This window comes from Ictalurus punctatus, chromosome 13 (assembly GCF_001660625.3).
Source record: "Ictalurus punctatus breed USDA103 chromosome 13, Coco_2.0, whole genome shotgun sequence".
NCBI lineage: Eukaryota > Metazoa > Chordata > Actinopteri > Siluriformes > Ictaluridae > Ictalurus > Ictalurus punctatus.
In genome coordinates this window covers 25,583,684-25,605,837 of record NC_030428.2, presented here as the reverse complement: position 1 = coordinate 25,605,837, position 22,154 = coordinate 25,583,684, and the positions used below count along the sequence as shown (strand labels likewise).

The 22,154-nt window shown below is 38.0% G+C and overlaps 2 protein-coding genes across 2 annotated transcripts; both read right to left on the bottom strand.

The window, feature by feature from the left end:
* Positions 1-1,378: 1,378 nt before the first annotated feature.
* On the bottom strand, positions 1,379-11,929 carry LOC108261911 (alpha-N-acetylgalactosaminide alpha-2,6-sialyltransferase 1). Its single transcript, XM_053685188.1, has 9 exons — positions 11,916-11,929; positions 11,632-11,698; positions 7,030-7,192; positions 6,645-6,813; positions 6,378-6,513; positions 5,205-5,308; positions 4,918-5,001; positions 4,518-4,617; positions 1,379-1,881 (listed from the first exon to the last, which is right to left on the bottom strand). The coding sequence occupies exons 1-9, from the start codon at positions 11,927-11,929 to the stop codon at positions 1,684-1,686; spliced, it is 1,035 nt and encodes a 344-aa protein (XP_053541163.1). The 3' UTR covers positions 1,379-1,683.
* Positions 11,930-12,832: 903 nt separating this feature from the next.
* LOC108262524 (alpha-N-acetylgalactosaminide alpha-2,6-sialyltransferase 1) lies at positions 12,833-21,139 on the bottom strand. Its single transcript, XM_053685053.1, has 9 exons — positions 20,367-21,139; positions 19,935-20,199; positions 19,664-19,826; positions 19,282-19,450; positions 19,015-19,150; positions 17,836-17,939; positions 17,549-17,632; positions 17,149-17,248; positions 12,833-14,517 (listed from the first exon to the last, which is right to left on the bottom strand). Exons 1-9 carry the CDS (start codon positions 20,447-20,449, stop codon positions 14,320-14,322), a joined length of 1,302 nt encoding a protein of 433 aa, XP_053541028.1. The 5' UTR covers positions 20,450-21,139; the 3' UTR covers positions 12,833-14,319.
* Positions 21,140-22,154: the final 1,015 nt, after the last annotated feature.

Below are 22,154 nucleotides of genomic sequence, written 5' to 3'. Positions count from 1 at the left end.
AGTTTGGACGCTGACTGAAGACACCAGTTGGATAAATTTAGCAAACGGAATTTCACCATTCCATGGTGGATTTGTTAGTGTGCTTAGGATCATTATCCTGTTGAAAGGTTAACTTTTGGTTCAACCTCAACTTTTGGACAGATGGCCTCACATTATCTTCAAGCACTCTCTCATATAATGCAGAATTTATAGGTGAATAAATGAATGCAAGCTGTCCAGTCCCTGAGACAGTGAAGAAACCCCAAACCATAACATTTCCACCACCGTGCTTCACAGTTGGTGTGAGGTGCTTCTCTTGAAAGGCTGTTTTCGGTCTGTGGCAAACATGTCTGCTGTTACTGTGGCCAAACAACTCTATCTTTGATTCGTCTGTCCAGAGCACATTGTTCCAGAAGGCCTGGTCTTTAACTATATGCTCATTGGCAAACTGTAGTCTTGCAAAGGCTTTTTCCTGGCTCGCCGCCCGTGCAGGTCAAATCTGTGCAATCTCTTTCTGATTGTAGATGCATGCACTCTGACACCAACAGTTGTCAAACTGTTGCATCAAACAGTCTGCTCTTCTGCTGAATTTGCTTGGATGGCCAGTCCTGGACAAATTTGCAGACGTTTGAAGCCTGCATGATTTGTGAAATATTTTCCTTACAGTGGAATGATGTATTAAAAAATAATTTGGAGATCTTTTTAAATCCCTTGCCAGAGTCATAGGTATCCACAACTTTTTTTCTAAGGCCTTACAGAACTCTTTAGATCCTGGCTTGATGACACCACGCACCTCAGGGAACACCAGACACTAGATATGAGAGGGGTATAAATAAGACAGGTTCCACCTGCACTCCTTAAGCAGGTTCTAATCACTGGCACCCAATCTGGAACACCTGATTCTAATTTTATGTATTTGAAGGTGTGATAAATGTAATCTGTTTTTTGTTTATTTAAATTGTGAAAATAACTACAAAATGTCAATTTTATGTGTCATTTGAGAGAGTGTATCAACTTTATTAATAGGCACTGTTTCAAAAAGGATCAAATGTTTGCTTGTCCAAATTGGGGGGAGTGAGCCAACACTTTCCATGGGGTATACTTATTTTTTCACATGATTGTATATACCTATGCACAGATCAGCCATAACTTTAAAAAAAAAAAAAAAAAAAAAAAACTCTGCAGATGCTATAGTCTGAAAGCGCCACCTGCTGGCAGAAAGCCATAATTACTGGGTTATAGACTAATTTGCGGAAAATGCAGAAATATTCATATTGTTTTCAAAGTAGAAACAGAGTTTATTTCAATAGTTATATTTATACGGTCATTTTTACTATGCAATACTTGTATATATTTAGAACAAGAAAAGATCAGACAGTAACTAAAAATGCCCAGACTGTTTTGGATATGTGATGATCTTTTTTTTTTTTTTTTTCCCCAGGAAACATATTTTAATTAGGTTGAAATCAAAGAGGGGAAAAAACAGCTCAAGCACAACTTTTCCACATTGTGGAACAAAACTTGAACGACCCACTAATTCTGTAAGTAACAAAGCCATGTTATATTATATTATCAAATAAAAACAACAAATGATATAAAATATATATATATTACATATATATTTTAAATACACTGGACGTCTCTGCCCTAGCCGTATTTACCTAAGTGCATGTATATACAGTAATACAGAAATAAAAGTGTTCATTAAGTCACAGTCGGGTTTGGTTTTTCCTGTCTTTGGTAAAGGTTGATGATTCCAGCGTCATGCAGCTTCTTCCAGGTTTTAATCTCCACATTATAGTCATGATTGATGTAAAAAATGACTCTGGTTTTTGTGTTTCTGTGAATGTAATAGTTGGGGTATTTGCTGTGGTCTGCAGTGATGAATCCATACGCATTTACCTGAATTACAGCAAGAAGAGAAGTGAGCTTTACATTCAGCCACTGATACAATATCATTTATAAAGTAAATATTCAATGTGCATTTCATAGTACCCCCCCCCCCCCCCCCCCCCCCCCGCCCAATAACTTGTTTATTTATCTTGTTTATTTATCTTGTTTATTTTATGCACATGTTGGCACGGAACAAAAAGTAGTGGCTCTTAATTTCATTGTACAGTGAGGGAAAAAAGTATTTGATCCCCTGCTGATTTTGTACGTTTGCCCACTGACAAAGAAATGATCAGTCTATAATTTTAATAGTAGTTGTATTTGAACAGTGAGAGACAGAATAACAACAAAAAAATCCAGAAAAACGCATGTCAAAAATTTTATAAATTAATTTGCATTTTAATGAGGGAAAAAAGTATTTGACCCCCTCTCAATCAGAAAGATTTCTGGCTCCCAGGTGTCTTTTATACAGGTAACGAGCTGAGATTAGGAGCACACTCTTAAAGGGAGTGCTCCTAATATCAGTTTGTTACCTGTATAAAAGACACCTGTCCACAGAAGCAATCAATCAATCAGATTCCAAACTCTCCACCATGGCCAAGACCAAAGAGCTCTCCAAGGATGTCAGGGACAAGACTGTAGACCTACACAAGTCTGGAATGGGCTACAAGACCATTGCCAAGCAGCTTGGTGAGAAGGGGACAACAGTTGGTGCGATTATTCGCAAATGGAAGAAGCACAAAAGAACTGTCAATCTCCCTCGGCCTGGGGCTCCATGCAAGATCTCACCTCGTGGAGTTGCATTGATCATGAGAACAGTGAGGAATCAGCCCAGAACTACACGGGAGGATCTTGTCAATGATCTCAAGGCAGCTGGGACCATAGTCACCAAGAAAACAATTGGTAACACACTACGCCGTGAAGGACTGAAATCCTGCAGCGCGCGCAAGGTCCGCTGCTCAAGAAAGCACATATACATGCCCGTCTGAAGTCTGCCAATGAACATCTGAATAATTCAGAGGACAACTGGGTGAAAGTGTTGAGGTCAGATGAGACCAAAATGGAGCTCTTTGGCATCAACTCAACTCGCCGTGTTTGGAGGAGAAGGAATGCTGCCTATGACCCCTGGAACACCATCCCCACCGTCAAACATGGAGGTGGAAACATTATGCTTTGGGGGTTTTTTTCTGCTAAGGGGACAGGACAACTTCACCGCATCAAAGGGACGATGGACGGGGCCATGTACCGTCAAATCTTGGGTGAAAACCTCCTTCCCTCAGCCAGGGCATTGAAAATGGGTCGTGGATGGATATTCCAGCATGACAATGACCCAAAACACACGGCCAAGGCAACAAAGGAGTGGCTCAAGAAGAAGCACATTAAGGTCCTGGAGTGACCTAGGCAGTCTCCAGACCTAAATCCCATAGAAAATCTGTGGAGAGAGCTGAAGGTTCGAATTGCCAAACGTCAGCCTCGAAACCTTAATGATTTGGAGAAGATCTGCAAAGAGGAGTGGGACAAAAACCCTCCTGAGATGTGTGCAAACCTGGTGGCCAACTACAAGAAACGTCTGACCTCTGTGATTGCCAACAAGGGTTTTTAAACCAAGTACTAAGTCATGTTTTGCAGAGGGGTCAAATACTTATTTCCCTCATTAAAATGCAAATCAATTTATAAAATTTTTGACGTGCGTTTTTCTGGATTTTTTTGTTGTTATTCTGTCTCTCACTGTTCAAATAAATATACCATTAAAATTATAGACTGATCATTTCTTTGTCAGTGGGCAAACGTACAAAATCAGCAGGGGATCAAATACTTTTTTCCCTCACTGTACATGTGTATAGTGACTATAAAAGGCATTCATTCATTCATTCATTCATTCATAAACTTATTAATAATCATATCATCAACAACAACAACTATTAATAATAATAATAATAATAATAATAATAATAATAATAATAATAATAATAATAATAACAACAATATTCATGATATACAATACAGGCCATCTCTATAGTGCACAACTATAGTTCAATATATAATAATTACAGAATATATAGAAGAAGAGAAAGAAGAAGTCTACAAGAAATAATAATGATGCCATATAGTAACAAACATATTATCATATATAAAAAATGAAATCATAATTATACTTTGAAGTAAAAATCTGGATATTGAAAATTACATCCTTGTCTTATTCTTCCTATTATTATTATTATTATTATTATTATTATTATTATTATCATCATCATCACCCTCCCTCCATGTTCTGTACAACTTGTCCTACACAAGATCACCGTGGACCTGGAGCCTATCCCAGGGCCTTGGGGCACAAGGCGGAGTACACTCCACACACACATACAAAGACACACACACACACACACACACACACTCATATACACACACACCCTCGTTCACCCATTCACACAATGGACATGTCAGACATGCCAATCAGCCTATGATGCATGTCTCTGGACTGGAGAGGAAACCTGAGTAAATATACAGTTTTTTTTTTTTTTTTACAATCAGTAAATAGTTGTCTTTTGTTGTTGCTTCAGCATAAATAATACAAACTACAAATGGATATAAAGCAAAATAGCCTTCTGCCTGATCTTTGATGAAAATAATCTGAGATATTTGCTCACGATATCGCAGGTGTGAAGAGCTAAGAACAACGTGAACGCTCCATTGGTCGGTCGGTATATTGCCCAGTGTGACGTCTCCAGAGTTTTAGATGGCAGGAATCTGAAATAACACAAAAACAAAAAATAAAAGATTGTTGAGTGTACCTGTGTTCGATCGAATAGTACAGGAAGAGGAAGTGCAGATACAGGACTGGTACCTCTAAAGTTACTACAGTGACAGAAATGTGATCATGTGATTATGATCGATGAATAACACACAGTTTTAGGGTTATTTGGATTGTTCCAGGTGAAACCCATTTAGGATGTTATAAAGCCTTAACCACCCAAAGAACCCTTTTCTTCCTAAAAGTGTTTAAAGTACCAAACTATGAGAAGGACAACAAATTCAATCTCATCAAACCTGTTCCGAATGTATCTTAGAAAGTCAGGGTGAAGGACATAAAATTTATCCTCTCGGAACCGGTCGCTGTAGAAGGTGAACGGCCTGAGTAAGAAAAGGTTCATCAGAAACACTTCTCTGATTCAATTCAGGGTAAAGCAGCAGCAGAAAACCACAAGGATATTTATTCAGCGACTCAGTACTGGTAATCGCTGATTAAATATACACAAAACAAGTTTGTTTAATATGTTTTATGAAATAGGATTTATGAAACACAAACAGTACTGTATCCAAGACATACATCTTACCTGTAACCTTTGTAGGATCCGTACGTCATCCTCTTTTTCCCCAGGAGGCCTTCAAGCCACTCGAAATCTCTGAGACCCTCCGGAATCATTACGTATATAATTCCCTTTGGGTTTAAATGGAAACCAGTTAGTTTGATCGTCTTGTGTGAAGCTCTGTGTAACTGTAAGCTGTGTTCATTTTGTTATACAGTTGAGTGAAAGGTTTGCATCCTCCTAGTTCAAAATAAAAGACCAAAAAATTTGAAGAGTTTGATTTACATGAAGAAGTGTCATGCATGTTCTTCTGTGTTCACAAACAAGCAAACAAATAGTTTGTTAAATAATACAAATTTCTTATTTAAATGAGAAAGGACAAAAAAAAAAAGAACAAACCGACAAATGATAACTAAACGTATATTCAGATATTATTACTGAAAAGAAATATATATATATAAATATAATATAAAATATATATATATATATATATATATATATATATATATATATATATATATATATATATATATATATATATAGACACACACACACACACACACACACACACACACACTAATATAAACATTAAAATGATATATGTTCAACAGTTTGCATTCAAATAAAATTGTTGTTTTATAGATTCAGAGGTTAATTTAAACAAAAACAATAAATAAATACTGCATATTAAGGTGTTAACACCAAAAAAAACAACAACCTTCAAATATCTGTTCAATTTGCATTAAAATAATAAGGAAAATTATATATACTAGGATGAAAAAAAATATGATATCTGTTGAGAGGTTTGCATTAAAGCATAAATAATTAAATAAGTAAGTATGTAAATAAATAATTATAACTAAATAAATAAATGCTGCATATTAAGGTGTTCACACTGAAAAATCCAAACAATATTTGTTCAATATCTTGCATTTAAGCGAAATAAATAAATACCCTTATTCATTGAAGATTGAATGTATTAAGATTCTAATGTCTATTTAAATGTTTGCTCTTGTGCTAACAGATGTCATACACTTCCACCGCGCACGCCACGCTATTCCTCTCCTCGCTTTTACCGTATGTTGTTTTATTTCTAAAGATGAATAGCAAATCAACGTACAATGTTCCAGCCAGAAAGAACAGCATGTACGGCATTTTGCTCTCCACTGTATTGTGATGAATAATTAAAACAATACATACCTCATCATGTGGAATGCGTTTGAAGGACTCTCCCAGTCCTATAATGGACTGAGTTAAGGAGAACGACGTGTGCACGTACACCGAGGTTTTATTTCCAACATCTTCCTCGAAGCCTTTGGTGACCGCTCCGTTCATTCTGTTCGAAACAGAAGTTAAAAGATCAGCACGGTATACGAGTCCTCGTTCTCAGTGTATGTTGGAGTGCCATTCTCAGGTGGCAAACAATTTCACAGAAAGAACAGCAGGAGCTGCAGGTACTTCTCTGACCGAAACACGTAATCGTGAGAGTCGATCTCGGTGCCCATTTTGGAGCCGTTGAGAATGCCACCGGTGCCAACTACAGCGCAGCGAATGCATCCATCGGTTGACCCACTGGGCACTGGTAAAAGCTGATAGTATTTAAGCATCGGGATCAGATCGACTGACCTTTTGATGTCTTTAAGGAAACTCCAGAAGAAGAAAAAAAGAAGAAAAAAAAAAGGAAATAAAAATAAAGCGGGAAATTTTTATTTATTAGGTTTAGCGTACATTTCGCATATCTGATATTACACAGTATACATAATATCAGATCGATGAATCACATGAATACACTGAGCAAACCACATTGTTTGCACATTCACTGAACCACTTATTTTTTACCCAAAGTACTCACCGGTATAATTATATTCCATAAACCCATACGGGTTGTTGAAGTGCGTTAGACGGTTCCACTCGCTCACATTGAGGTGGCCGTTGTGAAGCCAAAGCTGGATCTTCCACATCGCAGCCTCCTGAAACGCTTTATCTTTGGAGTTCTGGAGAGACTTTGAACAGACCTAAACACAGTCATTTATTGTGTTAGATAAAGCGCAAGACAACAGGAAACCATCCGTAGCACCATTTCGTCTATCACATTCTGTCTAGCAATAGAAGGAAAATCGCTCCCCAAAATAATTCCGGTTTCCTTGTCGGAAGATGGACTACGTGGGAACTTGAACAGTAAAAGGGGTGAAAGAAATGAATAATTATTTGAAAGTAACTCTGACATGACTGTATAAGCACAGGTATAACTGTGAGCGATTTCTATTCTAAAGATCAAACACTGTAAACGTTAGGCTTTGTTTGGTTTAAAAAGTAATATATATTACTGCTGCAGCTCCTCAGCTACATCCAGTACAGCTATATAGTCATATAAATGTTCGTACGGTCAGAGATTAGGATAGGCAGTCCATACAGGATATCATGGAGTTTTCTTTTTGCGACCAAAAATGCTTGCTTTAACTGCATCTCTTTTTTTCTTCAAATGTTGCGAAATTTTAAATTTGGCAAAATTACAACTGTGAAAATTTTTTTGCACGGCCTTTCGCAGTTTTGGTAAATGAGACCTTTTAGCTGTACTCAAGTGAATCAAAGAGGACTTTGCCTAAATGCGCATTGTGATGACATCACTCGGTGCATTTTGGCCCAAATCTGCGGAGATTTTTTTTTAAATTGCAAGCTCCTCCGAATATTGCAGAGTTTGCTTGATTTTTGCATTCATTTCTGTAATCGTAAAATCCTGGTGGGATTGTATACATAGCTGTAATCAGTACTCAACATGAAAGAAGACATTTTCACTTTGCCCGTGTCACTAAAGTGTTGATTTGGAGGAGGACAACAGGGTTTAGGACACCAGCAGAACAAGCAGGATGCAATTTGACTCGGTTTGGAGTGCCTGAGCCAAGGGTCTGAATATGTACTGCAAAAGTCCCACCAAAAAACATTTTTCACTTGGGAACTGAGGGGCCCAAACCCTGAAACCCTGACCATTATTACCATTATCCTTATTGGCGCTGTGCATTCAGACAGTTAGCGTTCTCCTGGCATCCCAGATTCATTCGTCGCTGCCACTCCAGAGAACATATTTACACTGATCCAGTGGCAGTGTGCTTTACACTTGGCATTGTATGAAGAACAATAAACCTTTGTACATTTTTTCTTCGCATATCCTAGCTTGTTAGGAAGCTAGGGTCGGAGCACAGGGTCAGTGATGATATGGCACCTGTAAAGCAGATAGGGTTAAGGGTTAAGTCTTGCTCAAAGGCCCAACAGCTTGCTGGAGTTTGATCCCCGCACCTTAACCATTGAGCCACCACTGCAGCTGCTTGGCCTTGGAAACTCATGTCGTGAAACTCCTGACGCACAGCTCTCATGCTAATGCTGCTTCCAGAGGCAGTTTGGAACTCTGTGCTCAGGGATGCAACAGAGGATAGGTGACCTTCAGTATGCATTGGCCCTGCTCTGTAAGTTTGAATGATTGACTGCTTCCACTTCCTATGTGACAAGGGCAGAAATTTCACAAACTGACTTATGGCAAAGGTGGGGTTCTATGTGCAACCTGCCATGTGTAAAGTTACTCAGATCTTCAGTACCCTATATATAGTATCTCACAAAAGTGAGTACACCCCTCACATTTTTGTAAATATCTGATTACATCTTTTCATGTGACAAGACTGAAGAAATGACACTTTGCTACAATGTAAAGTAGTGAATGTAATAATAATGTCCCCAGACCTAAACCCCGTTGGGCATCTGTGGGGCATCCTCAAACGGAAGGTGGAGGAGCACAAGGTCTCTAACATCCACCAGCTCCGTGATGTCATCATGGAGGAGTGGAAGAGGACTCCAGTGGAAACCTGTGAAGCTCTGGTGAACTCCATGCTCAAGAGGGTTAAGGCAGTGCTGGAAAATAATGGTGGCCACACAAAATATTGACACTTTGGGCCCAATTTGGACATTTTCACTCACTTTTGTTGCCAGCGGTTTAGACATTAATGGTTGTGTGTTGAGTTATTTTGAGGGGACGGCAAATTTACACTGTTACACAAGCTGTACACTCACTACATTGTAACAAAGTGTCATTTCTTTAGTGTTGTCACATGAAAAGATATAATCAAATATTTACAAAAATGGGAGGGGTGTACTCACTTTTGTAAGACACTATAAAGAGCTAGCAGTGGTGACTTAGTGGTTAAGGCTCTGGGTTACTGATCAGAAGGTCAGGGGTTCAAGCCCCAGCACTGCCAAACTGCCACTGTTGGGCCCTTGAGCAAGGCCCTTGACCCTCTCCAGGGGCGCTGTATCATGGCTGACCCTGTGCTCCGACCCCAACTTCCTGACAGGCTCGGGTACGCGAAGAAAACAATTTCACTGTGCTCTACTGTATATGTGACCAATAAAGACTCATTTTATATATATACACACATAGACTGTATATATGCAGTAAAATAGGGTCCCTTTTGAGTAAGGCCCCTCTGCTCTGTAAAAAAGCATGAGCAGTCTCGTATATACTTTGCGCTTTTCTATCAGAAAACTGGATGTTAAGATTTTAAAAACGTCTTGGAGAAGTTCTTTTGGAGAATTTGACTTTGTAGGTAAAACCCAGCGTTTTGTGCAATATGTTACTTTCTTTACTGACACAGAAAGATTTTTCTATACATTACAAAACAATAAAAATGTTTTTGTACTGACTCCATAATGCAGAGGTCATAAAATAAACATCTGGAACATAATCTGTGTTTTAAAAAAACAAAACAAAAAACAAACAAACAGGGTGCCCAGGATTAATATTACACACATACATATGCACACACAGTGGGATCACACTGAAAATCTGGATTTTTTTTTTTATATTTAAACCTGGGAAAAAATTTTGAAAATTCTAAAACAAAAAAGGAAAAGATCAACATCTTGAATATTCGTTATTCAAGAAGTTGCACATTTTATAGGTCACCATTTAAAATCATTTGTGGTGCTGATCATGTTAACTCCTTTATAGGAAAAGTCCATAACAGTGACCAAACAGAAAGTGCCAAATAGAAACATTGTTACTAGTGCTCTCAGACTTTTGGACACTACTCTGTCCACTTTAATAGGAACACTTGTACACCGGCACATTTATGCAGTTACACAATCAGCCAATCATGTGAGAGCATGAGTGGAGTTTGGATGAATCTGTGCCCATGATAGCCTCAGATTCCTGTTCCTGGCTGAAAGGAGTGGAACCCAAAGTGGTCTTCCGCTGCATAAATAGAGAACTGCATGAATGTGCAGGTGTTCCTAATAAAGTGGATATATATATAAATAAAAATACACACACATACAGTGGAGGAAATATGTATTGAACGTGTCAACCTTTTTTTTTTTTTCAGTAAATATATTTCCAATGAGGTTATTCACATGAAATTTTCACCAGACATCAGGATTAACTCAAGAAATCCGGAAATATAAAGAATTCACAAGATTATGGTGCCTCCTGCCTCTAAGTGTTTCTGGAGCTCTTTCCGAGTGGTCCTTGGCTCTTGGGCTACTCTTCTGACTATTCTTCTGACTCCCTGGTCAGTAAACTTGCGAAGAGCTCCTGTGCGTGGCCGGTTGATGACGGAGTGATGTTGCTTCCACTTGCGGATAATGGCCCCAATGGTGCTTACTGGAGGATTCAGAAGTTTTGAAATACATCTGTATTCGATTCCATCAATATGTTTTGCAACAATAATGTTGTGAAGGTCTTGGGAGAGCTCTTTGCTTTTACCCATCATGAGATATTTCTTGTGACACCTTGGTAACGAAAAACCTTTTTACTTACTGTGTTATTTACTTTTTACTTACTGATTTCAGCTGGTTCCTTGCCTTACCTTGCTGTGGAGAACTGCATATTCTTAGTGTGTTCAATACTTTTTTCCCCGTGTCATTCCACTTCATTACACATAACTTTATTTATGGACTTTAATGTTGCGAATTCTTTATATTTCCGGATTTCTTGAGTTAATACTGATGTCTGGTGAAAATTTCATGTGAATAACTTCACTGGAAATATAATTTACAAAAAAATGTTGATGCATCAAATACTTATTTACCCCACTGTATGTGTGTGGTGTGTGTGTGTATGTATGTGTGTATATATATATATATATATATATATATATATACACGAAGATATATACATAGATAATTACTACATCTATACCTAATTAACAAGGTTGTTAATATGTGTCCAGTGTAAGTCTAAGACACATTGAGCTTCATTAATTACCCAGTTTTTCCTCACATCGTTACAGACAGAATTATTTTCATGCCGTTCATGCGGGAAACTCCACCCCTCAACCCCACTTCTGAACAGCAGCAACCGTGAGTAATAGTGTCAACTTTCCATTTCGGTGATGGCAGACCAGTGCTTGGTGCAGTTCTTTTAGACAGAGTAAAGCTTAAGCTGTTCCTCCATGTCTTTCTCCGTCACCTCCCCGAATGTGTCCTGGTTTTCTCGAAGCAGCTTGAAGATTGCAGCGAGCTGCTCCCGCTGAACTCTGAAACGAACACGTTCAAGAAACATGTAGAGACATGAGAAACGGACAGTGTACGGGCGATTTTAACAGAAGGTCCATTGTGAGACCAATATCGCTAATAGGCGGTGTGGAAATGACATTGTTTACACTCTTACCTGCGCAAAAAAATTCATTACGAGGAGTTTAAGTCTGTCATTTAGAGGCGTTTCATATTCACAAAGGGATTTGTTTGCAGCACCTTTCTTTGCTCATTGCTCATATGGCTAACACGTAAGCTAAAGCCAAATTTCATTTTACACATCTGTTCCTCTCACATATAAATCTCTGTACAGTAGAACTTCTGAACAAAAGGGTTTTGGTACTACAGATGTCCTTGTTTTGTAAAGCCTGGTGCTTCTTCAACCACTTAAGATGAAGTTCTGGCAACATGCAATATTCACTCTTTTCAAAACAGCACGATGTGCAAAGTACACGTGTTGAAACAGCACAGTGGAGATGCTGCAGTTTTCTGTGTCTCAGGATTATAACATGTAGGTTAACGGGACTTAAACTATCCTCATCATCCAACCTAATTTTACTACACTAAACCTTTCTGCTTTCAGAATCACATTTATTCATAAACACCTATTCAACTGAGCTTCTCTCCACTCTTCTTCAGGGTTATATATATGTTAAATATAGGTGTACACCCCTATGAAGTACAACCCCAATTCTGAAAAAGTTGGGACAGTATGGAAAAGGCAAAACAACAAAAGAGTCATTTGATAGTTCACTTGACCCTGTACTATATTGAAAACACATGATTAAGACATTATTTGATGTTTTAATTTGTGAATTTAATTAAATGTTGAAAATATACACTCATTTCAAATTTGATGACTACAGCACACACTAAAAAAGTTGGGACAGTCGACTGTTTACCGCTGTGTAACATTAGATTTTCTTTTAATAACACTTAAGAGTTTGGACGCTGACTGAAGACACCAGTTGGATAAATTTAGCAAACGGAATTTCACCATTCCATGGTGGATTTGTTAGTGTGCTTAGGATCATTATCCTGTTGAAAGGTTAACTTTTGGTTCAACCTCAACTTTTGGACAGATGGCCTCACATTATCTTCAAGCACTCTCTGATATAATGCAGAATTTATAGGTGAATAAATGAATGCAAGCTGTCCAGTCCCTGAGACAGTGAAGAAACCACAAACCATAACATTTCCACCACCGTGCTTCACAGTTGGTGTGAGGTGCTTCTCTTGAAAGGCTGTTTTCGGTCTGTGGCAAACATGTCTGCTGTTACTGTGGCCAAACAACTCTATCTTTGATTCGTCTGTCCAGAGCACATTGTTCCAGAAGGCCTGGTCTTTAACTATATGCTCATTGGCAAACTGTAGTCTTGCAAAGGCTTTTTCCTGGCTCGCCGCCCGTGCAGGTCAAATCTGTGCAATCTCTTTCTGATTGTAGATGCATGCACTCTGACACCAACAGTTGTCAAACTGTTGCATCAAACAGTCTGCTCTTCTGCTGAATTTGCTTGGATGGCCAGTCCTGGACAAATTTGCAGACGTTTGAAGCCTGCATGATTTGTGAAATATTTTCCTTACAGTGGAATGATGTATTAAAAAATAATTTGGAGATCTTTTTAAATCCCTTGCCAGAGTCATAGGTATCCACAACTTTTTTTCTAAGGCCTTACAGAACTCTTTAGATCCTGGCTTGATGACACCACGCACCTCAGGGAACACCAGACACTAGATATGAGAGGGGTATAAATAAGACAGGTTCCACTTGCACTCCTTAAGCAGGTTCTAATCACTGGCACCCAATCTGGAACACCTGATTCTAATTTTATGTATTTGAAGGTGTGATAAATGTAATCTGTTTTTTGTTTATTTAAATTGTGAAAATAACTACAAAATGTCAATTTTATGTGTCATTTGAGAGAGTGTATCAACTTTATTAATAGGCACTGTTTCAAAAAGGATCAAATGTTTGCTTGTCCAAATTGGGGGGAGTGAGCCAACACTTTCCATGGGGTATACTTATTTTTTCACATGATTGTATATACCTATGCACAGATCAGCCATAACTTTAAAAAAAAAAAAAAAAAAAAAAAACTCTGCAGATGCTATAGTCTGAAAGCGCCACCTGCTGGCAGAAAGCCATAATTACTGGGTTATAGACTAATTTGCGGAAAATGCAGAAATATTCATATTGTTTTCAAAGTAGAAACAGAGTTTATTTCAATAGTTATATTTATACGGTCATTTTTACTATGCAATACTTGTATATATTTAGAACAAGAAAAGATCAGACAGTAACTAAAAATGCCCAGACTGTTTTGGATATGTGATGATCTTTTTTTTTTTTTTTTCCCCAGGAAACATATTTTAATTAGGTTGAAATCAAAGAGGGGAAAAAACAGCTCAAGCACAACTTTTCCACATTGTGGAACAAAACTTGAACGACCCACTAATTCTGTAAGTAACAAAGCCATGTTATATTATATTATCAAATAAAAACAACAAATGATATAAAATATATATATATTACATATATATTTTAAATACACTGGACGTCTCTGCCCTAGCCGTATTTACCTAAGTGCATGTATATACAGTAATACAGAAATAAAAGTGTTCATTAAGTCACAGTCGGGTTTGGTTTTTCCTGTCTTTGGTAAAGGTTGATGATTCCAGCGTCATGCAGCTTCTTCCAGGTTTTAATCTCCACATTATAGTCATGATTGATGTAAAAAATGACTCTGGTTTTTGTGTTTCTGTGAATGTAATAGTTGGGGTATTTGCTGTGGTCTGCAGTGATGAATCCATACGCATTTACCTGAATTACAGCAAGAAGAGAAGTGAGCTTTACATTCAGCCACTGATACAATATCATTTATAAAGTAAATATTCAATGTGCATTTCATAGTACCCCCCCCCCCCCCCCCCCCCGCCCAATAACTTGTTTATTTATCTTGTTTATTTATCTTGTTTATTTTATGCACATGTTGGCACGGAACAAAAAGTAGTGGCTCTTAATTTCATTGTACAGTGAGGGAAAAAAGTATTTGATCCCCTGCTGATTTTGTACGTTTGCCCACTGACAAAGAAATGATCAGTCTATAATTTTAATAGTAGTTGTATTTGAACAGTGAGAGACAGAATAACAACAAAAAAATCCAGAAAAACGCATGTCAAAAATTTTATAAATTAATTTGCATTTTAATGAGGGAAAAAAGTATTTGACCCCCTCTCAATCAGAAAGATTTCTGGCTCCCAGGTGTCTTTTATACAGGTAACGAGCTGAGATTAGGAGCACACTCTTAAAGGGAGTGCTCCTAATATCAGTTTGTTACCTGTATAAAAGACACCTGTCCACAGAAGCAATCAATCAATCAGATTCCAAACTCTCCACCATGGCCAAGACCAAAGAGCTCTCCAAGGATGTCAGGGACAAGACTGTAGACCTACACAAGTCTGGAATGGGCTACAAGACCATTGCCAAGCAGCTTGGTGAGAAGGGGACAACAGTTGGTGCGATTATTCGCAAATGGAAGAAGCACAAAAGAACTGTCAATCTCCCTCGGCCTGGGGCTCCATGCAAGATCTCACCTCGTGGAGTTGCATTGATCATGAGAACAGTGAGGAATCAGCCCAGAACTACACGGGAGGATCTTGTCAATGATCTCAAGGCAGCTGGGACCATAGTCACCAAGAAAACAATTGGTAACACACTACGCCGTGAAGGACTGAAATCCTGCAGCGCGCGCAAGGTCCGCTGCTCAAGAAAGCACATATACATGCCCGTCTGAAGTCTGCCAATGAACATCTGAATAATTCAGAGGACAACTGGGTGAAAGTGTTGAGGTCAGATGAGACCAAAATGGAGCTCTTTGGCATCAACTCAACTCGCCGTGTTTGGAGGAGAAGGAATGCTGCCTATGACCCCTGGAACACCATCCCCACCGTCAAACATGGAGGTGGAAACATTATGCTTTGGGGGTTTTTTTCTGCTAAGGGGACAGGACAACTTCACCGCATCAAAGGGACGATGGACGGGGCCATGTACCGTCAAATCTTGGGTGAAAACCTCCTTCCCTCAGCCAGGGCATTGAAAATGGGTCGTGGATGGATATTCCAGCATGACAATGACCCAAAACACACGGCCAAGGCAACAAAGGAGTGGCTCAAGAAGAAGCACATTAAGGTCCTGGAGTGACCTAGGCAGTCTCCAGACCTAAATCCCATAGAAAATCTGTGGAGAGAGCTGAAGGTTCGAATTGCCAAACGTCAGCCTCGAAACCTTAATGATTTGGAGAAGATCTGCAAAGAGGAGTGGGACAAAAACCCTCCTGAGATGTGTGCAAACCTGGTGGCCAACTACAAGAAACGTCTGACCTCTGTGATTGCCAACAAGGGTTTTTAAACCAAGTACTAAGTCATGTTTTGCAGAGGGGTCAAATACTTATTTCCCTCATTAAAATGCAAATCAATTTATAAAATTTTTGACGTGCGTTTTTCTGGATTTTTTTGTTGTTATTCTGTCTCTCACTGTTCAAATAAATATACCATTAAAATTATAGACTGATCATTTCTTTGTCAGTGGGCAAACGTACAAAATCAGCAGGGGATCAAATACTTTTTTCCCTCACTGTACATGTGTATAGTGACTATAAAAGGCATTCATTCATTCATTCATTCATTCATAAACTTATTAATAATCATATCATCAACAACAACAACTATTAATAATAATAATAATAATAATAATAATAATAATAATAATAATAATAACAACAATATTCATGATATACAATACAGGCCATCTCTATAGTGCACAACTATAGTTCAATATATAATAATTACAGAATATATAGAAGAAGAGAAAGAAGAAGTCTACAAGAAATAATAATGATGCCATATAGTAACAAACATATTATCATATATAAAAAATGAAATCATAATTATACTTTGAAGTAAAAATCTGGATATTGAAAATTACATCCTTGTCTTATTCTTCCTATTATTATTATTATTATTATTATTATTATTATTATTATCATCATCATCACCCTCCCTCCATGTTCTGTACAACTTGTCCTACACAAGATCACCGTGGACCTGGAGCCTATCCCAGGGCCTTGGGGCACAAGGCGGAGTACACTCCACACACACATACAAAGACACACACACACACACACACACACACACACACACTCATATACACACACACCCTCGTTCACCCATTCACACAATGGACATGTCAGACATGCCAATCAGCCTATGATGCATGTCTCTGGACTGGAGAGGAAACCTGAGTAAATATACAGTTTTTTTTTTTTTTTTACAATCAGTAAATAGTTGTCTTTTGTTGTTGCTTCAGCATAAATAATACAAACTACAAATGGATATAAAGCAGAATAGCCTTCTGCCTGATCTTTGATGAAAATAATCTGAGATATTTGCTCACGATATCGCAGGTGTGAAGAGCTAAGAACAACGTGAACGCTCCATTGGTCGGTCGGTATATTGCCCAGTGTGACGTCTCCAGAGTTTTAGATGGCAGGAATCTGAAATAACACAAAAACAAAAAATAAAAGATTGTTGAGTGTACCTGTGTTCGATCGAATAGTACAGGAAGAGGAAGTGCAGATACAGGACTGGTACCTCTAAAGTTACTACAGTGACAGAAATGTGATCATGTGATTATGATCGATGAATAACACACAGTTTTAGGGTTATTTGGATTGTTCCAGGTGAAACCCATTTAGGATGTTATAAAGCCTTAACCACCCAAAGAACCCTTTTCTTCCTAAAAGTGTTTAAAGTACCAAACTATGAGAAGGACAACAAATTCAATCTCATCAAACCTGTTCCGAATGTATCTTAGAAAGTCAGGGTGAAGGACATAAAATTTATCCTCTCGGAACCGGTCGCTGTAGAAGGTGAACGGCCTGAGTAAGAAAAGGTTCATCAGAAACACTTCTCTGATTCAATTCAGGGTAAAGCAGCAGCAGAAAACCACAAGGATATTTATTCAGCGACTCAGTACTGGTAATCGCTGATTAAATATACACAAAACAAGTTTGTTTAATATGTTTTATGAAATAGGATTTATGAAACACAAACAGTACTGTATCCAAGACATACATCTTACCTGTAACCTTTGTAGGATCCGTACGTCATCCTCTTTTTCCCCAGGAGGCCTTCAAGCCACTCGAAATCTCTGAGACCCTCCGGAATCATTACGTATATAATTCCCTTTGGGTTTAAATGGAAACCAGTTAGTTTGATCGTCTTGTGTGAAGCTCTGTGTAACTGTAAGCTGTGTTCATTTTGTTATACAGTTGAGTGAAAGGTTTGCATCCTCCTAGTTCAAAATAAAAGACCAAAAAATTTGAAGAGTTTGATTTACATGAAGAAGTGTCATGCATGTTCTTCTGTGTTCACAAACAAGCAAACAAATAGTTTGTTAAATAATACAAATTTCTTATTTAAATGAGAAAGGACAAAAAAAAAAAGAACAAACCGACAAATGATAACTAAACGTATATTCAGATATTATTACTGAAAAGAAATATATATATATAAATATAATATAAAATATATGTATATATATATATATATATATATATATATATATATATATATATATATATATATATATATATATATATATAGACACACACACACACACACACACACACACACACTAATATAAACATTAAAATGATATATGTTCAACAGTTTGCATTCAAATAAAATTGTTGTTTTATAGATTCAGAGGTTAATTTAAACAAAAACAATAAATAAATACTGCATATTAAGGTGTTAACACCAAAAAAAACAACAACCTTCAAATATCTGTTCAATTTGCATTAAAATAATAAGGAAAATTATATATACTAGGATGAAAAAAAATATGATATCTGTTGAGAGGTTTGCATTAAAGCATAAATAATTAAATAAGTAAGTATGTAAATAAATAATTATAACTAAATAAATAAATGCTGCATATTAAGGTGTTCACACTGAAAAATCCAAACAATATTTGTTCAATATCTTGCATTTAAGCGAAATAAATAAATACCCTTATTCATTGAAGATTGAATGTATTAAGATTCTAATGTCTATTTAAATGTTTGCTCTTGTCCTAACAGATGTCATACACTTCCACCGCGCACGCCACGCTATTCCTCTCCTCGCTTTTACCGTATGTTGTTTTATTTCTAAAGATAAATAGCAAATCAACGTACAATGTTCCAGCCAGAAACCACAGCATGCACGGCATTTTGCTCTCCACTGTATTGTGATGAATAATTAAAACAATACATACCTCATCATGTGGAATGCGTTTGAAGGACTCTCCCAGTCCTATAATGGACTGAGTTAAGGAGAACGACGTGTGCACGTACACCGAGGTTTTATTTCCAACATCTTCCTCGAAGCCTTTGGTGACCGCTCCGTTCATTCTGTTCGAAACAGAAGTTAAAAGATCAGCACGGTATACGAGTCCTCGTTCTCAGTGTATGTTGGAGTGCCATTCTCAGGTGGCAAACAATTTCACAGAAAGAACAGCAGGAGCTGCAGGTACTTCTCTGACCGAAACACGTAATCGTGAGAGTCGATCTCGGTGCCCATTTTGGAGCCGTTGAGAATGCCACCGGTGCCAACTACAGCGCAGCGAATGCATCCATCGGTTGACCCACTGGGCACTGGTAAAAGCTGATAGTATTTAGGCTTCGGGATCAGATCGACTGACCTTTTGATGTCTTTAAGGAAACTCCAGGAAAAAAAAAAAAAAAAAAAAAAAGGAAATAAAAATAAAGCGGGAAATTTTTATTTATTAGGTTTAGCGTACATTTCGCATATCTGATATTACACAGTATACATAATATCAGATCGATGAATCACATGAATACACTGAGCAAACCACATTGTTTGCACATTCACTGAACCACTTATTTTTTACCCAAAGTACTCACCGGTATAATTATATTCCATAAACCCATACGGGTTGTTGAAGTGCGTTAGACGGTTCCACTCGCTCACATTGAGGTGGCCGTTGTGAAGCCAAAGCTGGATCTTCCACATCGCAGCCTCCTGAAACGCTTTATCTTTGGAGTTCTGGAGAGACTTTGAACAGACCTAAACACAGTCATTTATTGTGTTAGATAAAGCGCAAGACAACAGGAAACCATCCGTAGCACCATTTCGTCTATCACATTCTGTCTAGCAATAGAAGGAAAATCGGACCGGCCGTCGTGCTCCACTGCTCTGCATATAAACGTCATCGAAGTCCCACTTGGGCAACTTTGTGAAGTTTTTCTTATAGAGGATGGGAATTGGAGTTATGTTGATCCGATGTTTAAGCTCCGACGTCCTTAAAGTCGCACGATTCACCGACGCTCCTGCCGTTGTTTTTCCAGAAGACAAATTCAGCAACGGTGTCACAGGAGGGGTTATAAGCGCTCCCCAAAATAATTCCGGTTTCCTTGTCGGAAGATGGACTACATGGGAACTTGAACAGTAAAAGGGGTGAAAGAAATGAATCATTATTTGAACGTAACTCTGACATGACTGTATAAGCACAGGTATAACTGTGAGCGATTTCTATTCTAAAGATCAAACATCCAGCTCTTACAGGTAGCATAAATCACAATTTATACAAAAAACAAACAAACGTACCTAGGCATCCTGTTCCAAATGACCACATATATCAGTCCACAGCAAAACAGCAATGCCGCAACGGTGACTATTTGGCTCTGCATAGTTCAGGGTTGCCTTGTCCTAAATGAGGCTTGTTTGAATATAAGGGTGTGTGACACTGAGTGGCTTTATATCTGCCTCCACAGAGGGACAAGTGTGGTGTACACCAATACAAATTTGTAACGTGCACATGTGACGGTACAGTAAGTTATTACAAATGTATTGCTTAAACCTACTCATTAAGAGAGTTAATGACTCTGTAAGACTCATTATATCTCTTAGAGATTTAAACTCTTTAAGAGATTTTACACGTACTAACAGGATTATTGAATGAAATATTATATATTTTCATGAGATTTGTCATACTGCATTTTTACAGACTCAACACTGAACGAAATCATGATTCTGCCATAATAATTAGATTCTGTTAACACAGGGACCTGCAAAGTAGTCTGACATAAACTGAACAGATGAAGAGTCCGCTCCGAAAGTGTCGGAACAGCAAGATCACGTCCTCATATTTACGTCCAGATGTGTGTTGAACCCACCCATTTTTCAAGTGATCAGTAATATCGGAACACGTACCTGAGAGGTGTTTTTTGCTGCCCGGTTGTGCCCTGTTACATTGATTGTTTAAAGAATTAATAGCTCTGAATGTGTACTTGTGGTTTGATCCCTAGGTTTCACCTGTGAAGACCATATTTGTTGTTATGAAGGATAAACCAACATGAAGATCAGAGAGCTGTCTATGGGAGAAAAGCAAGCCATTTTGAAGCTGAGAAAAAGAGAGAAAATCTATCAGAGCCATTTGACAAGTATTGCGCATAGCCAATAGAGCAATCTGGAATGTCCTGAAAAAGAAGGAAGCCAATGCTGTACTGACAGCCAGACGGGGAACAGATCGACCAAGGAAAACAACAGCAGTTGTTGATGACAGAAACATTGTGAGAGCTATGAAGAAAAAGCCAAAAACAATAGTCAGCGACATCACCAACAACAAAAATAAACACCAGAGGTGGCTTTGACGCACACAGACTGCAGTGGTGCAGGGTGTGCAGTGGTGGCTCTATTTTGGTTTCGTCTGACCACAGAACCCGATCCCATTTGAAGTTCCAGTAGTGTCTGGCAAACTGAAGACGCTCGAGTTTGGTTTTGGATGAGAGTAGATGCTTTTTTCTTGAAACCCTTCCAAACAGCTTGTGGTGATGTAGGAGACTTCGGATTGTAGTTTTGGAGACTTTCTGACCCCGAGACACAACTAACTTCTGCAATTCTCCAGCTGTGATCCTTGGAGACTTTTTGGCCACTCGAACCATCCTCTTCACAGTGCGTTGAGACGATACAGACACACGTCCAATTCCAGGTCGATTCATAACATTTCCAGTTGACTGGAACTTCTTAATTATTGCCCTGATGGTGGAAATGGACATTTTCAATGCTTGTGCTATTTTCTTATACCCACGTCCAACCTTTTACCGCACATCACAGCTATACTCCTTGGTCTTACCCATTGTTATGAATGACTAAGGGAATTTGGCCTTTGTGTTAACTCATATTTATACCCCTGTGAAACAGGTTTTTATGGTTGAACAATTTCCTGTTCCTAGTCACCTAAGTGTACTAAAAAATTAAAATATCAATGGGAATATACTTCAAATATATTTCTCTCATATGAATTCATAGGGGTGTCAATAATTGGTGCACAACTATATTTAACAAAGATTTATATATTTTTAATAAATAAATAAATATAAAAAAAAAACCTGG